Genomic DNA, 23,894 nt, shown 5'->3' on the forward strand with positions numbered 1-23,894 from the left:
AAGGGCTGATCCGCCAACCTTAAAATCCTTAATTCACCAGGATTTATGATATAGAACTGAAGGTTGTATCTTTAAAAAAGGCTATAGAAACATATAATCTACCTACCTAATCTAGAATCACTGGCAAAGTTAGACCAGCTGGCAATGACGACCTCTGGAAGTGGTGGGGCAAAAAAGTGAGCGAGCCCCACTGCCATGGGGGGGGAGGGGGCTGCGGGGAGTTCTAAACCCAGTAAAACTAAAAAAAAAAGAGTGGGCAAGAAGGTTAATCGACGAATTGTGAAAGTGTAGTTATGACATCAATAAAGAGCCTCTGGATGACATTACTTGAACTGCAGACACTCGGAAAGCTGAGGTGTTCTGCACATGCATTCCAAAGGCCCCAGGTTCTTGTAGATACCTGTACATTGAGCAAGGTAGGGCTGTGGTACAAGTCAAATGCTAAGATAGAACATCAGAAGGATAGTAGGGCTGAAAAAGTGGTGCACTTGTTTTCAGAACAACCAAAGTGTTACCAACTTAAGACAGCAAAAAACAGGAGTGCCTAAATTGCAGGCTGTAACATCGGAACTAAAAACACTACAGACGCCACAAAGAACAAGCGCATTGCACCCTGCAGAGAGATACAATACCACGTCTGCTCAGCTGGTTCAACGATCGCTGTGAAGCCAAGTCTTACCTGCGCCTTTCATCCCTGTGAGGGATGGAAAAAGTGCTGCGTCATCACTACTCAGTCTTTCAACCTTCACAGAAAGATAAAATCAGTACCACTCTGTCAGCTTCCCAAAACCTAACCGTTAATAAAACACAGAGAGGCTCCAGTTTGTTGATACTTACAAATGGTTAACATTAAGATTGCTACTACTACGTAGTACAGTGTAACTTTCAGCATTTGCGCTCATTAGATAAATATGAAATGTCGCTGGCTTTTCACATACGAAGGTTTGAAAGCTAAATATAGTTTAGCTGTATACCTCAGTAACACCCACCGGCGGCCCCACGCTGACCCCTTTTGCACCAGTTAAAGTCCTCTAGTCTTTGCACCTCTTTCCCACGTTTAAAATAATTACATTCATAGCCGAACAATTCCTAGCCCGTACACAAGCAGCTCAACCTTTAGAGTACAATCTCTGCTGGCTGTCTTTACAAACCCCCACTTGAAGTAGGAGAAAAAGGCAGATAGTTTTAAAATGAAATCTGAAGAACAAGAAGCAAGGTTTGCGGGAGAAAAAAGGTGTACTTACAGGTCAGCTCTAACTCTTCGTGGAACGGGTCAGCACAGGGTGCGGTGCCCAAAGGGAGTGTTTTCAGCAAGGTACAGCCTGAACCCCTGCGGGAGGGGGGGAGTCTGCTCCAAGCCGGCGCTGGAAATATCCAGAGTGAGCAAGATGCAGATGGCGCTATTCCTAAGAGGTCTGAACACGCGAGCTAGTATAATTTTGTATCCCTCGGCTAAATGCACCCTTCCGACCCATGGGACTATCCCTCATGCTGGAGCTGAAACAGAAGTCAAAGTCAATCAATCAATCAGTGCTTGTAAAGCGCAACTACTCACCCATTAGGGTCTCAAGGCGCTGGGGGGGAAGAGTGTAGCGTTCACTGGTGGTTTAAAAAAGCCAGGGCTTCAGTTCCTTCGTGAAGCTGAAGAGCAAGGTGGTTTGTCTGATGTGGAGAGGAAGGACATTCCAGGCAGTGGCTGCGAGGTAGGAAAAGGAGCGTCCTTCTGTTCTGGTTTTCCTGATGCGGGGTGCTTCCGGAAGAGAGAGCTGGGCTGAACGTAGGGTCCCGTGGGGTACGTGGAGGTTGAGTCACTGGTTCAGGTAGGCTGGTCTGGTGTTGTGGAGGTGTTTGTGTGTGTGAGTAAAGATCTTGAAGGTGATTCTTTTTTCTAGTGCAGTGTACGCAGGTGTTGCAAGATGAGGTAGGTCGAGGACCAGTCTGGCGGATGTGTTATGGATGTTTTGTAGTTTGCGGATGAGTTTCTTGTTGATTCTGGCGTAGAGTGCATTGCCATAGTCCAGTCTGCTGGTGATGAGGGTGTGTGTGACAGTCTTTCTATGTTCGAGGGGGATCCATTTGAAGGACTTGCGTAAGAGATGGAGGGTGCGGAAGCAGGTGTTGGTGACTGAGTTGATTCGATGGTTTATGCTGAGTTTGGAGTCCAGGATAATCCAGAGGTTGAGGGTGTGGCTGGTGGGGGTGGGTGGGTTTCCGGGGCTGGGTGGCCACCAGAAGTCGTTCCACGCATTGGGTTGAGGGCCCATGATGAGTACTTCTGTCTTGTTTGCGTTGAGTTGAAGGTAGCTGTTTCTTATCCAGTTGGCGACTGCTTCCATGCCTTCGTGGGTTCGTTGGCGAGGGAGAGGGTAAGTTGGGTGTCGTCTGCGTAGGAGATGATGTTGATTCCGTAGCTTCTGACAATGGTGGCTAGCGGGCCATGTAGATGTTAAACAGCGTGGGGCTGAGGGAGTATCCCTGGGGAACTCTGCAGGTGGTGGGTGTGGGGTCTGCGAGAAAGGGGGCTAGTCTCACTTGTTGAGTTCTGCCAGAGAGAAAGGATTGAATCCAGGCGCGGACCTTGTCTCTGATGCTGGCTTCATGGAGTCTTCGTGTCAGGGTGTGATGGGAGACTGTGTCGAAGGCCGTCGAGAGGTCTAGCAGGATGAGTGCTGCCATCTCTCCCTTGTCCAGCAGGGAGCGGATGCCCTCTGTTGCAGCCAGGAGAGCCGGTTCGGTGCTATGGTTTTTCCTGAATCCGGATTGGGAGATGTTGAGGATGTTGTGGTCTTCTAAAAATGTGGCGGGTTGGCTGTTGACCGCTTTTTCGATAACTTTCGTAGGAAAAGGGAGTAGGGAGATGGGCCTGAAGGGGTTAAGGTCGGTGGGGTCTGCTGAGGGTTTCTTGAGGGGTGTTTGATCTCAGCATGTTTCCAGTCATTGGGGAACGTGGGGGCAGCTAGTGAGCAGTTGATGGTAAGGTGGAGCTTGGGGGCGATGGTGTCTGCAGCTCTGTTGAAAATGTGGTGGTGGCATGGGTCCTTGGGGGCACCAGAGTGTATGGACCTAATTTTTCTCAGAGTATCTTCTGTGGTGAGGGGGGTCCAGGTGGTGATTGTTGGTTTGCTGGTGTCGGGTTTTGGTAGAGGGGGTTCTGCGCGTAGGCTGTCCTTGCTGAAACTTTCATAGATGGTCTTGATTTTTTGGTGGAAGTAGGTGTTGAGTCTGTCACAGAGGTCCTGTGTGGGTGGGATGCCTGTTGTTTCACTGTTGGTCTAGGCGAACTCCTTGATGATGCTGAAGAGTTCCTTGCTGTTGTGTGCATGTGAGGAGATTCTGTCTTGTATAGCTTTCTTTCTGAAGTTTCTAATAAGTTGGTTATGTGTGGTGGTGGCAGCTCTGAAGGTGCTATGTGCTTCTGTGGATTTGGTGTTTCTCCAGATTTTCTTGAGGCGGCGACAAGTGCGTCAATAATGTAGGGCCAGATGTATCAAGAATGCATTTTGCGAATCGGAAATAGCGATTTTTAAGAAATCGCTATTTCTGATTCGCAAAATGCAATGTATAAGATTTGCTAATCGGTAATATCGATTTCTTAAAAATCTCAAATGCTATTACCGCATCGCAAATTGCGATACAGCGCCCATTTGTATCTATGGAATATTTTGCATGTCCCAAGTTGCAAATTCCTAACTGGAATTCGCAATTTTGGGAAATGCAAAGTCCAGGGTGCTGCACCCCAAAAACATTTTTTACAACATGTAAGGTGCACACATGCCAAAAGGGCATGTGTGCTTTACATGTACATTTTAAAAATGCATTTTAAATGCATTTTTAAAATTTGCACATGATTACCACCAAGTTCAACTTGGTGGTAATAGCGATTCCTTAATGCCCAATTTGCATTACGGAATTGCTTTGTACATGTGCTTTAGAAATCGCAAATAAGGAATCCTTATTTGCAATTTCTTATTTAGAGAGTCACAATTTGCGACTCTCTAAACAGGGTCGCAATTTTAAGGAATCGCTATTTTAGCTATTCCTTAAAATTGCATTCAGAATGCCTTTGATACATTCTGAAATGGCTTTTTGCATTTGATACATCTGGCTCGTAGTGGAGATAGTGAGAGAGACAGAGAACGTGTTCTTCGATAGCCAGGGTCTCCTCCTACAGGCAAAGGATTTCATCATTTCTTAGTTGTTTGATTCGTCAGGCATTGGTGGAGAACTCCTTTTGCTTTTGAGCTTTAGAACTCAAACCTGAAGGAAGCGCAACTGTCACTCAAGGACAGCACTTTGCATTAGTCAAAAGCTGTGAAGAGCTATGCGGAAAGCGCAGATACAAAAAACACATTGCGTCAGCTGCCTGCAAGCATTAACTTCATTAGTATAGAGGATCCTTGTTGCCGCATAAAAGTCACAAAAGAGGGACAACGTTGTATGCTCAGCATGTAGACTCCTTACGCTAGCTCATCTTTCCTTTCAGTGTCCTGGCAGTCCATGGCGGTGCACTCACTGCCCTGGCTCCCAGATTTCTGACCCTTAGGCCAGTCCAGATACTGTTCTCAAGCTGGTAATACTATTACCAACATGACAGAAGCACCGGTATTTGTGTGAGTGGGCCAGATTTGTGCTCACACTTGGACAGGGAGCCAGAGCCTGTTCTCTACCCAGCTGTAAATCACAGCTCGGTTTGGAGAAATCCAAGTGCTCATGTAGGTTTGGCTGTCCTAAGGAAGCCGGCCAAATGACATGTGCACTTACAGTGCCCACCACTCCTTCTCTTGCAGCTGCTGCTGCCTATCAGGATGCCCCCACCCCCACTCAGCACAGTTGGCTCGCTGGCAACCTGCAGGAGGAAAAATAAAATGAAAATAAAATTGTTTTAGTATAATTTTATTTTATATGCTTGAATTTGCGGTGAGACGACGCTCCTTTGCTCTAAGGGAGGAGCCGCTGCTGCTGACTGGCCCGAAATTGTCTGCTTCGAGGGATTTTAGCCAGTACACAGAGGGAGAACAACTTGGCCTAGTTCCAAAAATATAAATAATGGGCTTAGTTTCTGAAACTTTGCCTCACAGAACCAAGAATATCTTGGGTCAAATCTTCCTGGCTACATTAAAATGAAATTCCTGAGATTTAGGGTGTTCTATATTCCCATTTACTAATTTGAGGGGGAAATGGAAGCCAGCGCATAAAGGAAAATCTGCCTGTCAACTTTGCGGACTCACAACTGAAACTCTTGCACATTTTATGTATTTGTCCTAAACGTTTGTATCTAAGAAAAATGTACTTATCATCGATTTTAACATGGCAAAAATAAGGTCTACTTTATAGGATGTTATATATATTTTTTTAGAATCAAAGATAATAGTGCAATTATAAGAGCAATTAAATTTTTAGATTAAGTTTACAAAGTGACGGTGTCCTGAGTTTAGCACAATTTTTGTCATGGATTTTAACCTATATGTACAAGTTACTTACCTTCGGTAACAAAATATCTGGTAGAGACATATTCTAGTTGCAGATTCTTTACCTTAGAATTTCCCCCAGGCGTCAGACTGGATCCGGAGATCTTTCTTCGAGCAATACCCTTGCACATCGGTAGGTGGCGTCGGTCGACTCCGTGGGCGTCGTTGTTGCAGTGATGACCTCGGGAGTAGTATATAGACGCCACCTTCGCGCAGTGATGTCAGTTTCTTTTAACGACTTTCCACACCAAAGCGCAGAGCTGCTAAGAACACTGAGATTGGTGCGCCAGAGCTAAGGAAATGAAAGGGGAATTCCTGTTCCTAGAAATCAGTTTGCAAGCGGGGAGGATGGGTGGGCGGTAAGGAATCTGCAACTAGTATATGTCTCTACCAGATATTTTATTACCGAAGGTAAGTAACTTGTACATCTGATAGAGACTTCTAGTTGCAGATTCCTTACTTTAGAATAGATACCCAAGCAATGCCATCCTAAGTGGTGGGCTGCGAACCAAGATCATACTAGGAAGTCCTGCAGGACCAAACAACCAAAGTAGCCGTCCTGACGGACCTGACTGTCCAGACAGTAGTGTTTAGCAAATGTGTGCAGGGACGCACACGTAGCTGCCTGGCAGATATCCAGGACAGGAACTCTGCGTGCTAACGCAGTGGAAGCAGCAGTTGCTCTGGTGGAATGAGCATGCAAGCCCTTAGGAGGTTGCTTCTTGGCCAAAACGTTGCACATTTTGATGCAAAGAAGCACCCATCGAGAGATGGTACGCTTTTGCACCGCCTTCCCTTTTTTCGCACCCACATACCCAACAAAGAGTTGATTGTCCACACGGAAATCTTTAGCACGATTGCGTTAGAACGCCAACGCTCTTTTTGGGTCAAGACGGTGGAGTCTCTCCTCCTCATGGGAAGGGTGTGGGGGTGCATAGAAAGTAGGCAGACTGATGGACTGGCCTACATGAAAAGGTGTAACCACCTTAGGAAGAAAGGAAGCCTTAGTGCACAACACAACTTTGTCAGGGTGCACAGACAAGTATGGAGGTTTTGAGGAAAGGGCCTGAAGCTCACTCACCCTGCGAACAGAGGTGATAGCAACAAGAAAGACAGTTTTGAAGGTGAGGAGCCGCAAGGGACAATAATGCATGGGCCCAAAGGGAGTACACATCAAATAAGTAAGGACAAGATTGAGGTCCCACTGAGGCATGATAAATGGAGTGGGAGGAAATAAATGGGTGAGGCCTTTAAGGAATCTACTCACAATAGGAGATATAAAAAGTGAGGGCTGATCAGGTAACCTAAGGAAGCCCGAAATGGCAGATAAATACCCTTGAAGGGTGCCCAAAGCAGAGCCCTGCGGGGTCAAAGAAAGAATGAACAGAAGAACCTCGGATAAAGGAGCAGAAAGGGGATCAACAGATTTGTTGGTACACCATGCCACAAATTTATTCCAACGACCGGCGTATACAGTTTTGGTTGAGGGATGCCTGGGTACCAAGATAACATTGCAGACTTCGGGTTGAAGATCAAAATTTGTCAACTGTCGCCGCTCAATCTCCACGCAGGAAGGCGGAGGAGGTTGGACAGGTTTGGGTGAAGAACCATCCCCTGTTGCTGCGACAGAAGATCTGCCCGAAGGGGCAGTCTGAGTGGAGGATCGATGGACATGATCAATAACTCTGGATACCATACTTTCCGTGCCCAGTCCGGAGCCACCAAGATGACTAGGTCCCGGTCGTTCCTGATCTTCTTGAGAACTCTGGGCAGAAGAGGTATAGGCGGAAAGGCATAAAGGAGGCTGGAGTTCCACTCAAGAGGAAAAGCGTCGCTGAGCGAGTGCCGGCTTGGAAACTCCAACGCTCAAAACAGCTGACATTGTGCGTTCTCTGCGGAAGCGAACAGATCTAACCAAGGTTCTCTCCACTGCTGAAAGAGACCTTGCGCCACCTCCAAATGGAGACCTCATCCGTGATGGGCTGTGCATCGACAGCTGAGTTTGTCCTCTCTGGCGTTGAGGGAACCCGCCAGATGTTGAACCATCAGGGTAATGCCCTGATGTTCCAGCCATGTCCAGAGGCGTACTGCCTCCTGACAAAGGGTTCAGGACCCTACTCCGCCCTGTTTGTTGCAGTACCACATGGGGGTAGCACTGTCCGTGAACACCTGCACCACTTTCCCTTTGAGAGAGGGAAGGAACGCTTTCAACGCAAGCCTGATCGCCTGGAGCTTCAGAAGATTGATATGGAGCCCAGGCTCCACAGGAGACCAGAGTCTTCTGATCTCTGCTTCTCCCATGTGGCTGCCCCAACCCAGAAGTGACGCATCTGTCACTATAGAGAGATCTGGTTGGGGAAGAGAGAGGGATCTGCCGTGGACCCAATGCAGACTTGAAAGCCACCACTGCAGGTCTTTTGCCGTCCCCTCCAAGATCTGGACCATGTCAGAGAGATTACCCTGATGCTCCGCCCACTGGAACTTCAGGTCCCACTGCAGAGCCCGCATATGCCATCTGGCATGTGTTACTAGCAGGCTGCAGGAGGCCATGAGGCCCAGCAGCCTCAGAGTCAGTCTTATCGAAACCCAAGCCGAGGCCGAAAGATCAGAATCATAGCCTGAATGTCTTGGACTCGCCTCTCCGGAGGATAAGCCCAAAACTGCACTGTGTCCAGAACAGCTCCGATGAAAGGGAGCATCTGAGAGAGAGTCAGGTGTGACTTCAGCACGTTGATAGTGAACCCCAGAGTGTGCAGGAGGTTCGCCGTGTTCTGACGGTGGGAGATGACTTTCTGGGGCGAGCCCGCCTTCAACAGCCAGTCGTCGAGGTAGGGGAAGACTGAGACCCCTAACCTGCGCAGATGAGCTGCACTGCCATCACTTCTGTGAACACCTGAGGGGCGTTGGTAAGGCCGAAGTGGAGCACGGTAAACTGAAAGTGCTCGTGACCTACCACAAATCGTAGGTAACGTCTGTGGGCAGGCAGGATGGGGATGTGGAAATAGGTGTCCTGCAAGTCCAACGCTACCATCCAGTCTCCTGGGTCCAAGGCAGACAGAACCTGAGCCATGGTAAGCGTTTTGAAGTTCTCCTTCTCGAGTAAGTAGTTTAGGTCCGGAAGGTCTAGGATAGGATGTAAGCCCTAGTCCTTTTTTGGTATCAGATAGTAGCGGGAATAACAACCACAACCTACTTCTGGCACTGGGACCTTTTCTATAGCTCCCTTGGCCAAGAGAGCTGCGACATCCTGGCAGAGAAGTGCCAAATGATCCTCTAGAAGGTGACTGAAGGATGGAGGCATGGTTGGTGGAGCAGATTCGAAAGAGAGGGAGTAGCACTTTCAAACTTTCTGCAAAACCTACCTGTCCGTGGTGATGTATTCCCAGTGGGGAAGGTGATGGTGAATCCTGCCATCAACTGGACGGGAGTGAGGGGACGGACTAGGAGGGTTTGGAGGCTGCAGCGGGGGAAGAGGTGGACTGGGCAGACCTCTGGTTCCCTGTCCCATGGCCACGTAGGATTCCACGTCCCCGGCCATGCAGAGGCTGAACAGCATGGGTGGCACGGTGGCTGGGTGGAGAACGCGATAGGGAGCCCCTTCTATGGCCATGAAAGGGGCAAAAAGCGGACTGTGGGGGGCGAGGGGCAGAGGAAAGACCAAGGGAATGAGCCGTAGTCCGGGAATCCTTGAATCTCTCCAAGGCCGAGTCGCTTTATCTCCAAAGAGATGTGAGCCATCAAAGGGCATGTCCATGAGTGACTGTTGGACATCCCCAGAAAAACAAGAAGTACGCAGCCAGGCATGGCGTTTTAAGGCCACCGTCTTAGCAACCGATCTGCCCAGAGATTCGGTCGTGTTCAGCCCACAACAGATTGTGAACCTGGCCGCATCTCTCCCATTGTTCACAGCTTGGGAGATGATAGCACGGGCCTCCTCCGGTATCTGTGGCAGGACTTGCACCACTGTATCCCACAAACAGTGGGAATAGCGGCCCAAGAGGCCACAGACCGCAGCGCGAGACCGGAGGAAGAAAATAACTTCTTGCCAAACTGTTCCAGTCTTTTGGATTCCCTGTCCGGGGGTGCGGAAGGGAATGCACCTGAAGAAGAGGAAGCCTGGATAACAAGACTCTCAGGCATGGGGTGTTGGGACAGGAATTTAGGGTTGTTCGGAGTAGGCCAATGGCGGTGTGCGATAGTCCTATTCACTGGAGCCCCTATGTTGGGTTTGGACCAGGTACCCAAAAGGACATCGGTGAGGGCTTCGTTAAATGGCAAAGGGGGCTCTGAAGTAGAAGCCCCAGGCTGAAGCACCTCCGTCAGGAGATTAGACCTGACCTCAACAGTGGGAAGCTCCAGACCAAGGACCTCAGCTACCCTAGTGCCATACCATAAGTCGCTCCCTCCGCTGTAGCCACAGTAGGAGGAGACAGCATGCCAGCATCAGGAGAAGTATCCAGACCACTGGCAGCGCCCAATTCCTGAGCCCAGTCCAAAGATTGGGCATCCTGGTATTGATAAGGGTCCAGTGACCCCTCCAATCCCTCCCCGTATTCGTACCCTTAAGAAAAAGGGTCTGAATCCGACCGGGGCGGATAGGCCCCATCAACGTTGAAGGCGGCGTCAGCCAACTCCGCTCCGACTCTGATTCATCGGGAATTAGAATCGGGTTGACGTAGTTAGTGGGCACTACCGACGTCGGGAGCGTCAACAATCGATCTGGTGCCTAGGAAGGTCTCAAGGGTGTGACCGGCGCCAGTGCGGATCTGCGTACAGATGCAGAGGTGACCTCGGTGGCCAGACCCGAAGCCGTCGGCGCGGAACCCGAAGGCCCCTCATCTGAACACAATGGGCCCAAAGGCACCATATCGGAGTCAGACCTCCCAAAGATGAGGCGCATGGCCTCATAAAACTCTTTAAGCTGGGCGGGGGTCGCTCCGGCTCTGTGAAACTTGGGGAAGCGTGGAGCCAACCCAGACGCGACTCCGAGGACAGAGGCCTTGTGCATGGGTGCTCCTCCCGGGTTGCGTCAGTCAAGCAACAGGGAGAAGTCGGAGAGTGATGGGATCTCTTCAATTTCTCCTTCTTACCTTGACCCTAGGATTTGGAAGAAGAAGAGTGGTGATGGCTCCGCGTGCGGTCTCAAGACCTTCCTCTCGATCAAGACACGGAGTCGAGTGCCGGGCCGCCATGAGCTTTAGGGACCACTCCCTCAAAGCCTTTGGGTGCATGGCCCGGCACTCGGAGCACGACTTCTGGTCGTGGTCATGCTCAAGACACCACAGACAAACCCAAGAGGATCCATCATCGACACGTACGATGACAGTCCTCGCACGGCTTGAAACCGATCTTCGGGGACATCCTGATGCACCAAATTTCTCCTAAAAACTCGACAAAACGGTCGAAGTCGGTCAAAAAGAGACCAGGGTAGCTCTTCTCCGGATCAGCGCATGGCACGCAAAGAAAATAACTGACGTCACTGCACAAAGACGGCGTCTATACACTACTCCTGACGTCATCACGGCAACTACGACGCCAACGATGCCCGCGGAGTCGACCGACGCCACCTACCGATGCGCAAGGATATTGCACACAGAAAAATCTCCAGATCCAGTCTGACACCTGGGGAAATTCTAAGGTAAGGATTCTGCAACTAGAAGTCTCCATCAGATATTTCCAGTACTTTTCAATCAGTATTTTTATTCAACATTAATGCTGATTGTGATATACTCTTTTTATTGTATTCTTTGGATTAGTACAATACATTTCTTGTTTTACTTACAGTTACAAAATGACAAATATGTTCAGAATTACATTTGGCAAAACAATATCCTTCCAAAAGGGCCTAATAAGGTTTATCACAATAAAGATCTCCTACCCACAAGGTTTGACGGAGCGGTGACAAATATAAAAACTCTTTGCTACTATGGCAATGTGTGTGATTTCTTGTAATAACATATGTGTGTACATCCTATAACACAGTGTGATATCAAGCCACTGTTAAAGGCCTAAATGCTTTTCACAATAAATATGACAGGCCTACTGCTTTGTCACAACTTTCAATAATAAAATTATCATGCCTAAAGTCTTGATTATTGATTTGCCACAATAATCACCTTACCTAACTTTCTCACAAAGCAGGAAGAGCAATACGAGCACTCTTTTTTGACAGTGAAAGCATCCAACCTCTGCAAAACAAAATGCTGTAACCAGGGGCATCAAGATATGGGGGTGTTTGGGGGAGTCAAAGCTGCTCTCAGGAATAATTCTGAAAGTATTTTTCTGTGCTGTTTGAGCAGTCAAACCAAACCTAAAAAGGAATTTACCTCTTAGATTTCTTCATTTGGTTTGATTAATCCTGCTCTCTGTTCCAAGTTCTTTTGCCAGCATCTAGAACTGCTACTGTTACCTTATATGGAGTATCAGCGAATGACAAAAGGTGGATGGGCACTTTCTGACTTTAAATTCTATTTTTGGGCTGCTATGAGGAAACAAATAAGCAGTTTATTGTTTCATAGTCTGAAAAATGTTAATTTTCCATGTATCAGATTAGATTATTTTCTTAGATTTTATTAGATCCTAACAACTATAAATTTAAGGTCATGACAGCAGCAAGCACCATATATATTGCTTAGCGTATAAATGTTTGTTATACAAAAAATACAGTACACTCCTTATGGGGGGGGGGGGGCATCCAGTGGCGTAACGAAACTTGAGACTGCCCCCCTGCAAAGTACCTGGAGTGGGCTCCCTCTCCCCTGGACCTAGTCTGTGGCCTGCTGCCAGTACACAGCATGCTGTGGTGAGAGAGCCCCCTGGTTCTTGGGGGGGCTCACAGTGGGGGCTACAGGGGCGTTTGTTACGCCAGTTGGGGCATCCTCTTTACCAAATATCTTTAGGGACCCAGTGGTTGAAGCTTGGGCTCAGAGGGCTCTTGTCCGAGTAGACCAGCATTTTTGTGAGGAATTATGGGGGTCATTATGAACACGGCAGTAACTACCGCCATGTTCATGCTGGCGGTCAAAACACTGACCGCCAGCGACCCCGGAACCCCACCGGCCAAATAAAGAACCTTTCTGTGGGCCGGCGGGTGGAAACATTGGCCGGGACATTGACGGTGGCTCCACATGGAGCAGCCGTCAATTACTCTGTGCGGCAGGTGCAGCTGCACCCGTCGCACAGATCACCTGCACGACGGGGCACTGCATGGGCAGTGCAGGGGCCCCCAGGGGTGCCCCAGGGCACCCCTTCTGCCAGCCTTTCCCTGGCGGTTGAACCCGCCAGAAAAAGGCTGGTGGATATGGAAACATTATCCAAATGGTAGCACAGCTACCCTGTCGGATAGAGTTTCCACTCACCGCCTGGCGGCGGAAGACTGGCGGTGAGTGAGGGCTGCCGATGTAGGCCCTCACCTGGTCCATTATACGTCGGTTTGTCCCGCCATGCCGGCTGGCGGTTTGAGCCGCCAATGCCGCATGGCGGGACAACCCGCCATGTTCATAATGAGGGACTATGTTTTCCTTTACTCAACTCCAACGGGAATTTGCCATCCCACATAGTAGATGTAAACATGTACATATATTGTGGATTTATTACCAGAGCTGACATTACAAATATTAATTTGGACAGAATTAGCATTTTAGAAGTATTGGAAAAAATGAGGAAAGGATTACTGTTTGGTCACATCACATATTTATGACATCCATTGGCTTACGTATTGTTGCTGGAAAATGGTCTAGTAAATCAGGAGTCTAAATCTCACTGGAAAGGAATTATGAAGGGCTATAGGTTAGCTCATGATCCAATTTTAACCATCAGCTGGAAACTACATCAACTCAGTGTTATCAATAGGATCTACTATATACTACACTCGAAGTCAAAATGAAAGATCAGGATTTATTTTAAGTGGCCAAGGTGGGGGCAGGGCATGCTGCTGTTGTCTATATGTTTGTAAACTGCACTGTATTACACGATTTCGAGAAGGTAATTTGGTGTATTGTTCAGTGTGACTTCTCTTGGGATTGAGACCCACCAATTGAATGTTGTAGAATGGAGGATGACATTCCTAGTAAATACCCCCAAAAGGTCCTGTTGATTCTCTTAGTCTATGGTTTAGGACATACTTTATTATTCACTTCCAGCTTGAAGTTCTAATTCAAACTACTGTGTCAGGTTTTCATGTTACACAAATGACTCTATTCCATATGCGTCAACGATCCAACTTCACTCTAATGAATAAGTACACCTAATAGGAAGGATTTGAAGGATATGATGAATAACCTATAGCCCTGAAAAAAGCGGTCCTACAACTGCAAAATACATGTTTACTTAATGGAAAAGCAGTCCTTCTGGAGGTCCAAACAAAGGACCTAAAGTACAATCAAATCTACGAAATGTGAAAGGATTTAATAATGTTTTAAACATAGAAAAATGAGATGGTTTATTAATTTGTAATATGAGTGATGCTTTATGAATTTGCATATCTGTTTTATATTGAATTAATGAATAAAGGAAATTGGTAAACCACATTAGGGAGGAATCATTTGTATGTAGTAACAATCGCTCTCCACGAAATATGATGTATTTCAGTAATTTGTATGCCAGAAGGGTTACTGGCTAAGTGGGTCACCTTGATGTGCAGTTAATCCTAGAAGGTATATATTTTCCTTACGTGCAGAGGACTACTATGGCAATGTGTTCTTTTTGAGGCCAACACATATTTTTGCTTTAAGCCAATTTTTTAAATAAAATTTACACAAGAAAGCTGGTGGGCCTTCATCAGAGTTACGCAAAACCAATGACAAAATAAAACAAGATTAACAAAACACCGGTGGCCCACGGCAGAACTATCAGCTTTGCTAATACTCCCAGTTTATGTAGCGTAAAAGAGGAAAACATTGCTTAATGAACATGTAAAATGCTTTTTATTGCTATTGAGCTGAATTCTTCTTGTTGTTGGTGCAACTGAGGGTGCTGTTCTTGTTAGCCTGAGGATATGAAGTTGCAATAAAGGAGGAGATGACTCTAAATTTTCTGTTTGATTTAAAACCTTAAAGTGAAATAGCTTAAATATAAAAATTGCTTAGATACTTATAGGCTGGCAGCTGCTTCGTAATAATAACCTGAAACTCGTTTATGCCTGAGTTAAGCAAATAATGACATGCACTCTTTGATATTTATGTTTGATACGGATATCAGAGTTATGCTTTAGCTAATGTTAGCAATAGTGGCTATTTGCTTTTGAGATAATTCTGTGACGTGTGTGCTCAAGCCCTGATAGGGCATAGACCCCTCTTTTACTTTTCACTCTGTGACTCCCCTAAGATGGTCAGAGACTTATGCTCAATAGATCTGAATCATTTATTTATTCATGGAATATTTCTCAGAAAGTATGATTGAAGCACCAACAGACTGATAGGCAAACTGAAATACAGATACACAAATCTGGAAGGATTGTATCCATTGGGTTCCTCTGTCCGGCAATAATTCTTACTAATGTTTATGCTATTGTTGGGCTGATGTGTCTATGTATGCATGGGCTTAGTGGGCATGCTGTACATGGGAGTGGATGCTGGGAGAAAGTGATGGTGCATACAATGTTTATTTTTTTATTTTTTGTAATTATTATTTATGTATTAGAGAAAGGTAACATACAACAATACAATAAGAAGACAGCCCACAAAGCTAAATACAGAAGGAAAATTAAATCCAAGCCCTGCACAGTCCCTGGGACTCCACCTGTTGAGAAAGATTACAAACAGCTCTCTGTCCAATGTGCCATATCAAGATCCCTGCATACCGCTAGGGCCCCAGCCTCCACAAAGTAGACATGTCTGCCACAATCCAATCTCGAGGCGGTGCACATCGTGTCCATCGGGCTATAAACTATATACAGAACCAGTAAAATAGAAAGGACAAAGAAAAGAGGCAGGCAGAGGAAGAACACAGGGGCACTAGCAACGAACTGATTTACACTCTTCCCACTTTGTGACAGAAGAGGGAAGGCACACAGATTTACTAACCTCAAGACCTTAAATGAAATAAAGATCTTACCTCCTACCTGAATGGCTTCCAATTCTTGTGAGACGACCCCGCCCTCCAACTACTAGAGTTGTGAATTCACACATTTCTTAGCTTATCTTGAACCCCTAGTTCTTTCAGATAATAGGTTTTAATGCACACCAGAAAATAACAGCAATTCTGCCTGTGCAGTGGTGGGGAACACTACTTAATTTGCCTTACTCCTTAACTCTCCCCGTACACAAGGTAAATATTCTGTAATATAATCAGACTGAAAATGAAAAGCAAGCATTCAGTAAAAGTTGTTCACGCACTTTATCTCTATATGAGACAACAAACTGAGTTATACTTGTTTTGTGGACGCTCAACTACTCTTCCCAAGCACCTCTGTGCGTTGATGCACAATATTTTTGTGCCCCGAGGTATTGCAAGTTCTGAAAGATCAACACATGTGCAAGTGTCTAGTGGCATCAGAATACACAAGTTAAATGTTTTGCTCACTTCCACATTTGGCAAAGGATCTAGAAACAATCAAAGAAGGACTAACCTGCTGTTGTACCTTGCGGCTGCGGCTGCGGCTGTGTTACTCTTCCTATCTGTGGCGCTTTCACTGGTGCTTTAGAGGGATCAATCTGCTCAGTTTTCTGTAATATTAAGTCACAAATAAGGACAAAATTTGGAGCAAGACTTTACATGTGTTTGAATATTTAGATTTGACAGACAGAGATAATTTTCACTTTCTAGCTATACTGTTGAGAAACAACATTTAAAAAGTTGCTCCCACTCATTCTGAAGTCAGCGTGGCAGCACTTGCACTGCAACATAGCACCACATTGGAGGGCAAAATACAAATGGAGAAGAAAACGTTACTCACCCCTTTAAATTCAGTACACCTTATCCACAGTACCCTTCACACTAGCAACATATGGAAAAAGGAAGTGTCAAAAGAACACCCGATATTCTGATAGTACAGTTTTAACAAATGTAAGGAAGGCAACCAGCACATGTGCAGTCCTTCTGCAAGGTCCTGCCTCCTACTTGTAGTTTCCTGCAGGCTTCTTCCTCACTTTCACTAATGTGTGCTAGAAACAGTACTTGAGTACAGGTGAACGGTAACATCAATAGTTTAACGTACTGAAATAAAGTCATCTTATCCTTTCTTTTCTTATTCTCATGTATGGCTTCATCACAGGCATGTAACTAGATTAATGTGCAGGCTAGGGGTTCAAAAACAACAGTGGTGATAAGTCATAAGTATGAAGGGCAGCCCAGAAGGTTTCCTAAGCAATATTTAGTCAACCTCAAGATTGAGGTTTATATGTGTTTTTCTTGAAAGTTTGTTTACTTGTTCTTGTGTACGTTTATGATTACCTCTTTTGTTATTAGATGTTGAGTTGCAATGCCTGAATTAGGTCTGGTTATATAAGTCTACCTCATGCAAGAGCGGGATGTGATGGGGTTAACAGTACAGTGTTTTGTGTCGAATCAGAGACTGAGCAAATTAAATGTGTTCTCAAGGAGCCAGGAAACATTCCAAAAATGATGTTGTTGTTTCTGTTTTTGTTGTTTTTGATGCTTGTTGACATATGGTTCAACTGTTCATACTTTGCTGCAAATCGTGGGGCACCAGATGATCCTGATAAAATGTCAGTTTTAAAGGACATACATAAGTTAAAGGACGGCCCTTGCATAAATCACTATGCAATCATTTATAATGTACCAGAATATGATGGTAAGATGTTATCACTCTGTAAGACTGTTACTGATGAATAAACCAAAAAAGTATGCTTAAAAAACATTAACAATGAGGCATTCAAAAAGTAAAACATTTTTTGCATTCAGGTACTGCACTCAGTGTTGTGAAAAGTGTTGTGGACAATTGTTATGGTGGCCACTTGTCATCATGCATTTTCTGAGCTTCTGTGTTTTTATGTATTTAACTGTTTAACTTCAACACAGGTCGTTTTAGAGTTTTCATTCTTTACCTGGGTTCTGAAAGTTCTAAAGTTTCTTTAGAAATGTAATATAAGTCCCTTGTTTGTATTCTATTTGAGTCTGTCATGGCCTGTTGGTGCTGAAAAATGAAATGGCACAGTTGAGAAATTGTCCAGGTGGTAAAGTTGACGCTGCAGAAGCGACTCGGTGACCATCATGAAAGATAGCTAAAAACAACATATTCTTTTTTTTGTGAAACAGTTTTTATTGACATTTATCATTTAAGAAACAGTGAAAGTTTCAATTCAGACCACAAAGATACTCCAGCAAAATGCCAAATGCGTTAGCCCCTGCCTCGCTATAAGGGTAAGCATATCCATATTCAACAGAGGCTAAGTTACCAATCAAACATAGCACTAAAAATCCCCCCGGAGTCTGCACCATCTCGCTAACTTATGAACGTGCACTTCATAGAAAAAGGAGAAGAAGAAGAAAATTAAACAATAGAAAAAGGAAAAAAGAAACAAAAAACAAAAAAACATAATACTAACAACAAAACTCTATGTCCCATTTCCTACAGTGAATTCTATACAATCGGAGGCTGGAGCTCGAGAAGACAAGGGGCGCAGCTGCCCCCATGCTGCAACCTCCCCTCTCCTTCACCGATGTCCCCCACCTGGACTGAGCCTAATAGATGAAAAAGGTGTAAAGCCCTAAGACGCGGGCTACAGGCAGTAAGTGGTATACCCTTAGAAAGGAACCTCACTAGGGGGTACCAAATATAGTAAAAGCTCCTTCTAGAATTATCCAGTTTATGAGCTAAACGCTCCATAGCAAGCCTGCGCAAGAGTCTGGCGTACCACAGCACCACTGGTGGTGGTTCTTGTTTCTTCCAGTATGACGTTAGAACCGTCTATGCTGCCCCCTGCCCTCAATGCCAGCCAAAGGATAGATCGATCATCCTGTGTCTGATGTTGGAATTCGGGAGCGCGCAGACCCAATAGGACATGTGCTGGTGATGCCAGAATAGGATAGCCCAAAATCTCTTTTAGATGTGACAGAATTTCATTCCAGTATGGCCGAATAATAGGACAGTCCCACCAGATATACCTAAAATCTCCCAACATCCCACATCCCCGCCAGCACCTATCAGAGACCTGAGGAAAGAGTTTTTTAAGCTTCTCTGGGTAGAGATACCAGTTGTAGAGAAGTTTATAATGAGCTTCTCTAGTGCCCATGGAGTGGTTGTATTTGTCTATATCATGGAACAGGCAGGACCAGAGACCATCCTCCACTGGAGATTCCAACGTCTGCTCCCAAAATGCCAAGTGACAAGGAGTATAAGTACGTTGTGCTGATAGCAATAATCTGTATAGTGTTCAAACCGCCAGGAAAGGCTGGCGGTCGGGGACTCGTAATCCCCTGAGCAGCGCTGCCCTGGCGGATTACTACCGCCGGGGCCATTGTTGTGGTGGAAATCTGCCAGCCCCGGCGGTGCGACCGCGGTGCTTCCGCTGCGGTCGTAATCCCCCAGGAAGCACCGCCAGCCTGTTGGCGGTGCTTCCGTCATTTTAGCCCTGGCGGTCTCGTACCGACAGGGTCAAAATGACCCCCATAGTGTCTGGTGTAAAGACTTCCTTCACTGCCCCTGGAGGAATGATTAGAGAGCTGTCTCAAAAGCGTTCAGGCCACCAGCAGTTCGCCAGTCTGTCCAGAGCCGCCACACTCTCCCCCGGGAAGAGGAACCCAACATAGCCCTTCTCAAAAAGCCTCCGTCTCCACCCCCCAGGGTTTTCCCCAGCAGGTGCCAGACAAGCTCACAAACTACTCCTCGAGGGCCTTCCTTTCCCTCCGCGGCAATCTCCAACGGTCCCCAACGGGAGACACGACGGACTCGTCACCGACATCGCAACTCCCCCTGCCCAGCAAGGCCATTGTCCATACTTGTCTCGCCTCCCCACACTCCACAAAGTGATACGGCTTATTGTTAAGTTCAAAAGCAATGGAAATGGAAATGTCCATCTGTACCAAATATTTTGCGCTTTCAACTCATCCGTAATCAGGCGTAATCGCACATTGAGCACCTTGAAAAGACACCATGGGCCTGATTCTAACTTTGGAGGACGGTGTTAAACCGTCCCAAAAGTGGCGGATATACCACCTACCGTATTACGAGTTCCATAGGATATAATGGACTCGTAATACGGTAGGTGGTATATCCGCCACTTTTGGGATGGTTTAACACCGTCCTCCAAAGTTAGAATCAGGCCCCATGTCTTGTCGCCTCGCCTTCTGAAGTATGAGCTCTTTAACCTTAAATTAGCTCAATTTCACCACAATATCACGGGGTCTCTTATTCTCAGTGGTGGTATGGCTCCCCAACCTATGCACCCTTTCAATCTGTACTTCTGGATGATCATCACCCAAGAGATGCTAGAAGAGACCACAAACACCTCCAAATCTGGACCCTCACCGCCCTCCTCCAGACCCGCACTCTAATGTTGTCTCTTCGAGGACGATTTTCCAAGTCCTCACATTTCAGTATTGATAGTTGGAGTTGCGATTAGAGCTGCGAGACCTTCTTCTCCAAAGGATGTGCTTTTTGTTTGATCTCTTGGACCTGAGTTTCAAGGTCTAACGTGGGGGTCCCCACTGAATCCAAGTCCGCTTGAGGAGAGGTCACGCGCCTCCAGTGCCAACTTCAAATCCGCCGTGAGTTCCTCTTGCAGTTCTGCCTTAAAGGTGCGGAGGAAGGCCAAAAGATCTTCCTTGGTAAGTGCCATGCTGTCGGGCCCCTGCATCTCAGGCACCTCAGATCCGGCAGACATAAAATAATCAGAGACCCTATTAGATTGTAGCTTCCTCCGAGACATAGGCACCCCTCAGACCTCACCCGTGGTGCTCTTCTTTTCCGCAATAAGTGCCGCTCCTGCTGCTAGCCCCCAGCTGCTGCTCACTGGGACATGACTCCCACCGTAAAAATGCTGGTTGACAAACAAAAAGAAACCAGATCCCTATGTAGGGACAGGAGAAGCGATCCTCCTACAACTGCTCTCTGTTTAGCCGCCTCAGGAAAGTTCCACGAGGTCTGGCACCGGGTGGTCAGGCATCCAGGTCAGGCAGGCCCTTAAAAAGAAAAAGGACGGGGCTCTAGGGCCTACCCTCTCCCCCCAGGACCTCCATGTGGGGGGGTGCCCAGCAAGCCAAAAAGCCTTAGTCTGCGGTCCCCGGCCTACGCTCCTCGCCGGGGCCGCCCGATGCACTCAGCATTACAGATACAGCTGTGCCTCTCCACTTGCGCGACTGCCTGAAAATGGCAAGGGGCCCTCCTGCCCCTCCGTTGAGTTGCCGCAGCCACCTCCTTGGTCCCAACCCCTCACCTCACTTGGGGGCTCCCCCTTATGTACGGTTTCTGGGGCTTCCGCCCATGTCCAGGTCAGGGCAAATGTGCTGCCCGCACATGTGCGGGCATCAGCCGCCTCCGAGCCGCTCCAGTGCGCTCCACCAGCTCCCACTGACTCACGGCATCGTCCGGGGAGCCACAGCAGCTAACGGCTCCCCCCAGACACCTGGAAGGGTGGTGTGCAGGTGCGGGTGGTCGTGAAGCCTCCGGGCTTCACGACCTATCAGCCATGTTAGCTCAAACCAACATATTCTTTTGAAAGGTATGCTTATTTGTTTTCACAGACAAAGGAAGAAAAACAATAACGTTACAAAATGCAAAAGGTCAAAGTTGGCATCAGCTTAGAAAGCAGCAACGTTTAGGTCACAAATCAACCAATACACTGTGATTTAATTTAGGAAATAAAAAAACAACCATTGGTGTGGTGTGAGTGCATGTGACCCTCCCTGGGCTTAGGGCTTAGACCCAGTGCTAATAGATAAGGATTAGGCATCTAGAGATCCAAAACACCACAAATTGACCATTGCTATCCATCTATTGGCTAAAAGCAAACTAAGAAGTGCAGCTTTTTTCCTCATCAAATTCTTCTTTTCAAAGGTGAGATAGCTAACAAGCATGCCCTTGGTGATGTTATTGTGAAGTATCCGTCCATTATTTTATTGCCAGTGCGCAGCAAATATGGTACTTTGCCAGGTGAGATGTAGAAAGGACCTTCGTTAAATGCCACATTTTAGACATATCTCAAGCCTACCTTTGACAACTGTGGTGGTGTCACAATGTGAGATGTGTCAGTCGAAGTAGTGCATTGCTAGATGGCTTCCACATGCATAAGTGGACCTTGTCCTATTCTTTGGCAGATAGTTCACCATCAAAATCAGTTTCACATTAGTCCTTAGCCAATAGAGTGTTATTTGTTAGATCACTTTTACTGACCATGTACAGTACAATAATCAGACTCTCAGCCACACTGCAAATAATATAATAAACTGATAAGAGGCTTACAGGAATGTTGGTCTCGAGTCTCTTGCTTCCTTAAAAAATATACTGTATTGCAAAAACACATAAGGGCAAGATGTACTATCTTTCGGGTCAAAAAAAGTGGTAAACGTTTGGGAATCGACTTTTTGCAACCAGAAAATTAGTTTTCAAACCAACTTTTAAACTGATAGATGATTCACAAAATAAGGAACCAGAGTGTTTTGCAATTGATTTGCCTAATTAAAATTCATTAGGTGGGTTACAAAGGATTGACTCTATGCTTCGCTGCGTGTGCCACACTTAAAGTACGACACAAAGACCTTAATGATTTTTGTGGATGGCTGCAGCCAGGGTGTCTCACTCCGACTATCCCTAAATTGTCCCGCCTGCTCGCACACTCCCATTTACTAATTCCGGCACATCATATATGAACCCGCCCAAGTACCCAGGGCGAGGGAGTGGATCGGGCGGGCTGTGGGGTCAGATACCCCTCTGCTGTCAGGTGCAGATGGTCGCCGCTGTGCTCCAGTTGCGTCACTGGGCGCGACACTACATCCACAATCACAGAAATTGTAGTCTGCAAGAGTCAGTAGACCATCATGCCTGTGACTGCTTTATTTTTATTTAGTTGAAGAGTTGGTTTGTTAAAGCAACCCAATTTGCTTAGTGGGAAGAGGGCTGCTTTTCAAAAAAGACTTTTAAAAAAATGAATTCAATGAGGGCTGGAAGTGGTCCCTGGAGCCCTAACTTGACCTGAAACGTTTACCTCAGTTCACTAAAGCGAAGTGGTCTAAAGGGGCTCACTCACTCTTACAAATCAGTTACCAATCCCAGATCGGGAGTCTGTCACTTGTCAGTGGTTTGCAACCTCTATTACAGTCACAAACCATTGATACATAAGGATAGGAATCTCGATTTCGAAAGGACACCCACAACAGGTCCCTTCCAAATGGAAGCATCTCTTGTTTTTTACTTAGAACTTGCACCCACATACTGTATGGCATTCTTCACCCTAAAATTCACATCTGGATGTCTTGTACCCCCTGACAGGCTCAACTTTTATCCTTTCACAGATGGGAAGGCAACTTGATTTATATTCTGTGGAGTCCATTTTGTGAAATATTAAAATATTCTTCAGGTCTCCTAATACTGGTTTTATTTACTCGGAGACCTAGACTGGGTTAAACAAATACAGCAATGTGAGCAGAGAAAGATATATCTACGACATTTAAATGGGTCGACATGTTTCAGCTGGATCCACAAGTGCCCTAAGGGTCAACCGGCTTTTTTCAGGACCATGAAGGATCCCTATATATTAGGCTCTCTTGGAGTCCTACACCCTTACATACCTGTACATTTGTACCGAATGTATCATTCACACACATACAAACCAACACTTTGGTTTACTGCACTCAGGTAATTCCTGGCATCTTGTACATTTAAAAGAGTTGTCTTTTGCTCCATGAGAGTGTGTGGGTAGGGGGCACAGTTGTCACACTTACTCTATAGGGACTTCTTCACCTATGTCATTCATGCACCTCCTGCATTGGCATCCGAGGACTGACAAGGCCTCAGCGACGGACGGGATTACAACAAATAGTACAGGACACCAATGAGGTAACAGGTACAATCCCCTGACCTCGTATGTTGCAGGAGACCCATTTACTGAGTACAGAGTGCAAATGCCCAAATAAAGGCAAACACGTCTTGCTGGATGGTTCCATGTTTAGACTGGGCTATAGAGGGGTGACCATCTTAGGTAAAAAGAATCTACTCTTTGCTATTACCAACAAATGGTCTGACTCCAATGGGCGTAATGTGGGCTTTCACAGTATATAGAGCAGGAATATAGTGATGAATATTAATATTAACACAATCCTTAGATTATGAAATAGGATAGGCTACGATATATGGTGTTAGAATCAAAAACATTGATCCATGTTGTGATAGAGGATTTCAAAGATTTGATCTGCATAGAGTTGGATAAAACTGGAACTACTAAAGGGGACATACAGGGATCTATGCACCTGGAGCAGTTCCCACATGCACTGGGTCTGACTGACATTTGGCATCTTAAACACCCAACCGAT

General features: G+C 46.3%; 1 protein-coding gene across 1 annotated transcript in view; it reads right to left on the reverse strand.

The window, feature by feature from the left end:
* BSN (bassoon presynaptic cytomatrix protein) overlaps positions 1 to 23,894 on the reverse strand; it is a 984,265-nt gene that overhangs the window by 34,013 nt on the left and 926,358 nt on the right. Inside the window, exon 8 of the mRNA XM_069206880.1 lies at positions 16,036 to 16,132. Within this exon, the coding sequence (XP_069062981.1) occupies positions 16,036 to 16,132 (97 nt within the window). The remainder of the gene's footprint in view (positions 1 to 16,035; positions 16,133 to 23,894) is intronic.

This window comes from Pleurodeles waltl, chromosome 9, assembly GCF_031143425.1.
Source record: "Pleurodeles waltl isolate 20211129_DDA chromosome 9, aPleWal1.hap1.20221129, whole genome shotgun sequence".
NCBI lineage: Eukaryota > Metazoa > Chordata > Amphibia > Caudata > Salamandridae > Pleurodeles > Pleurodeles waltl.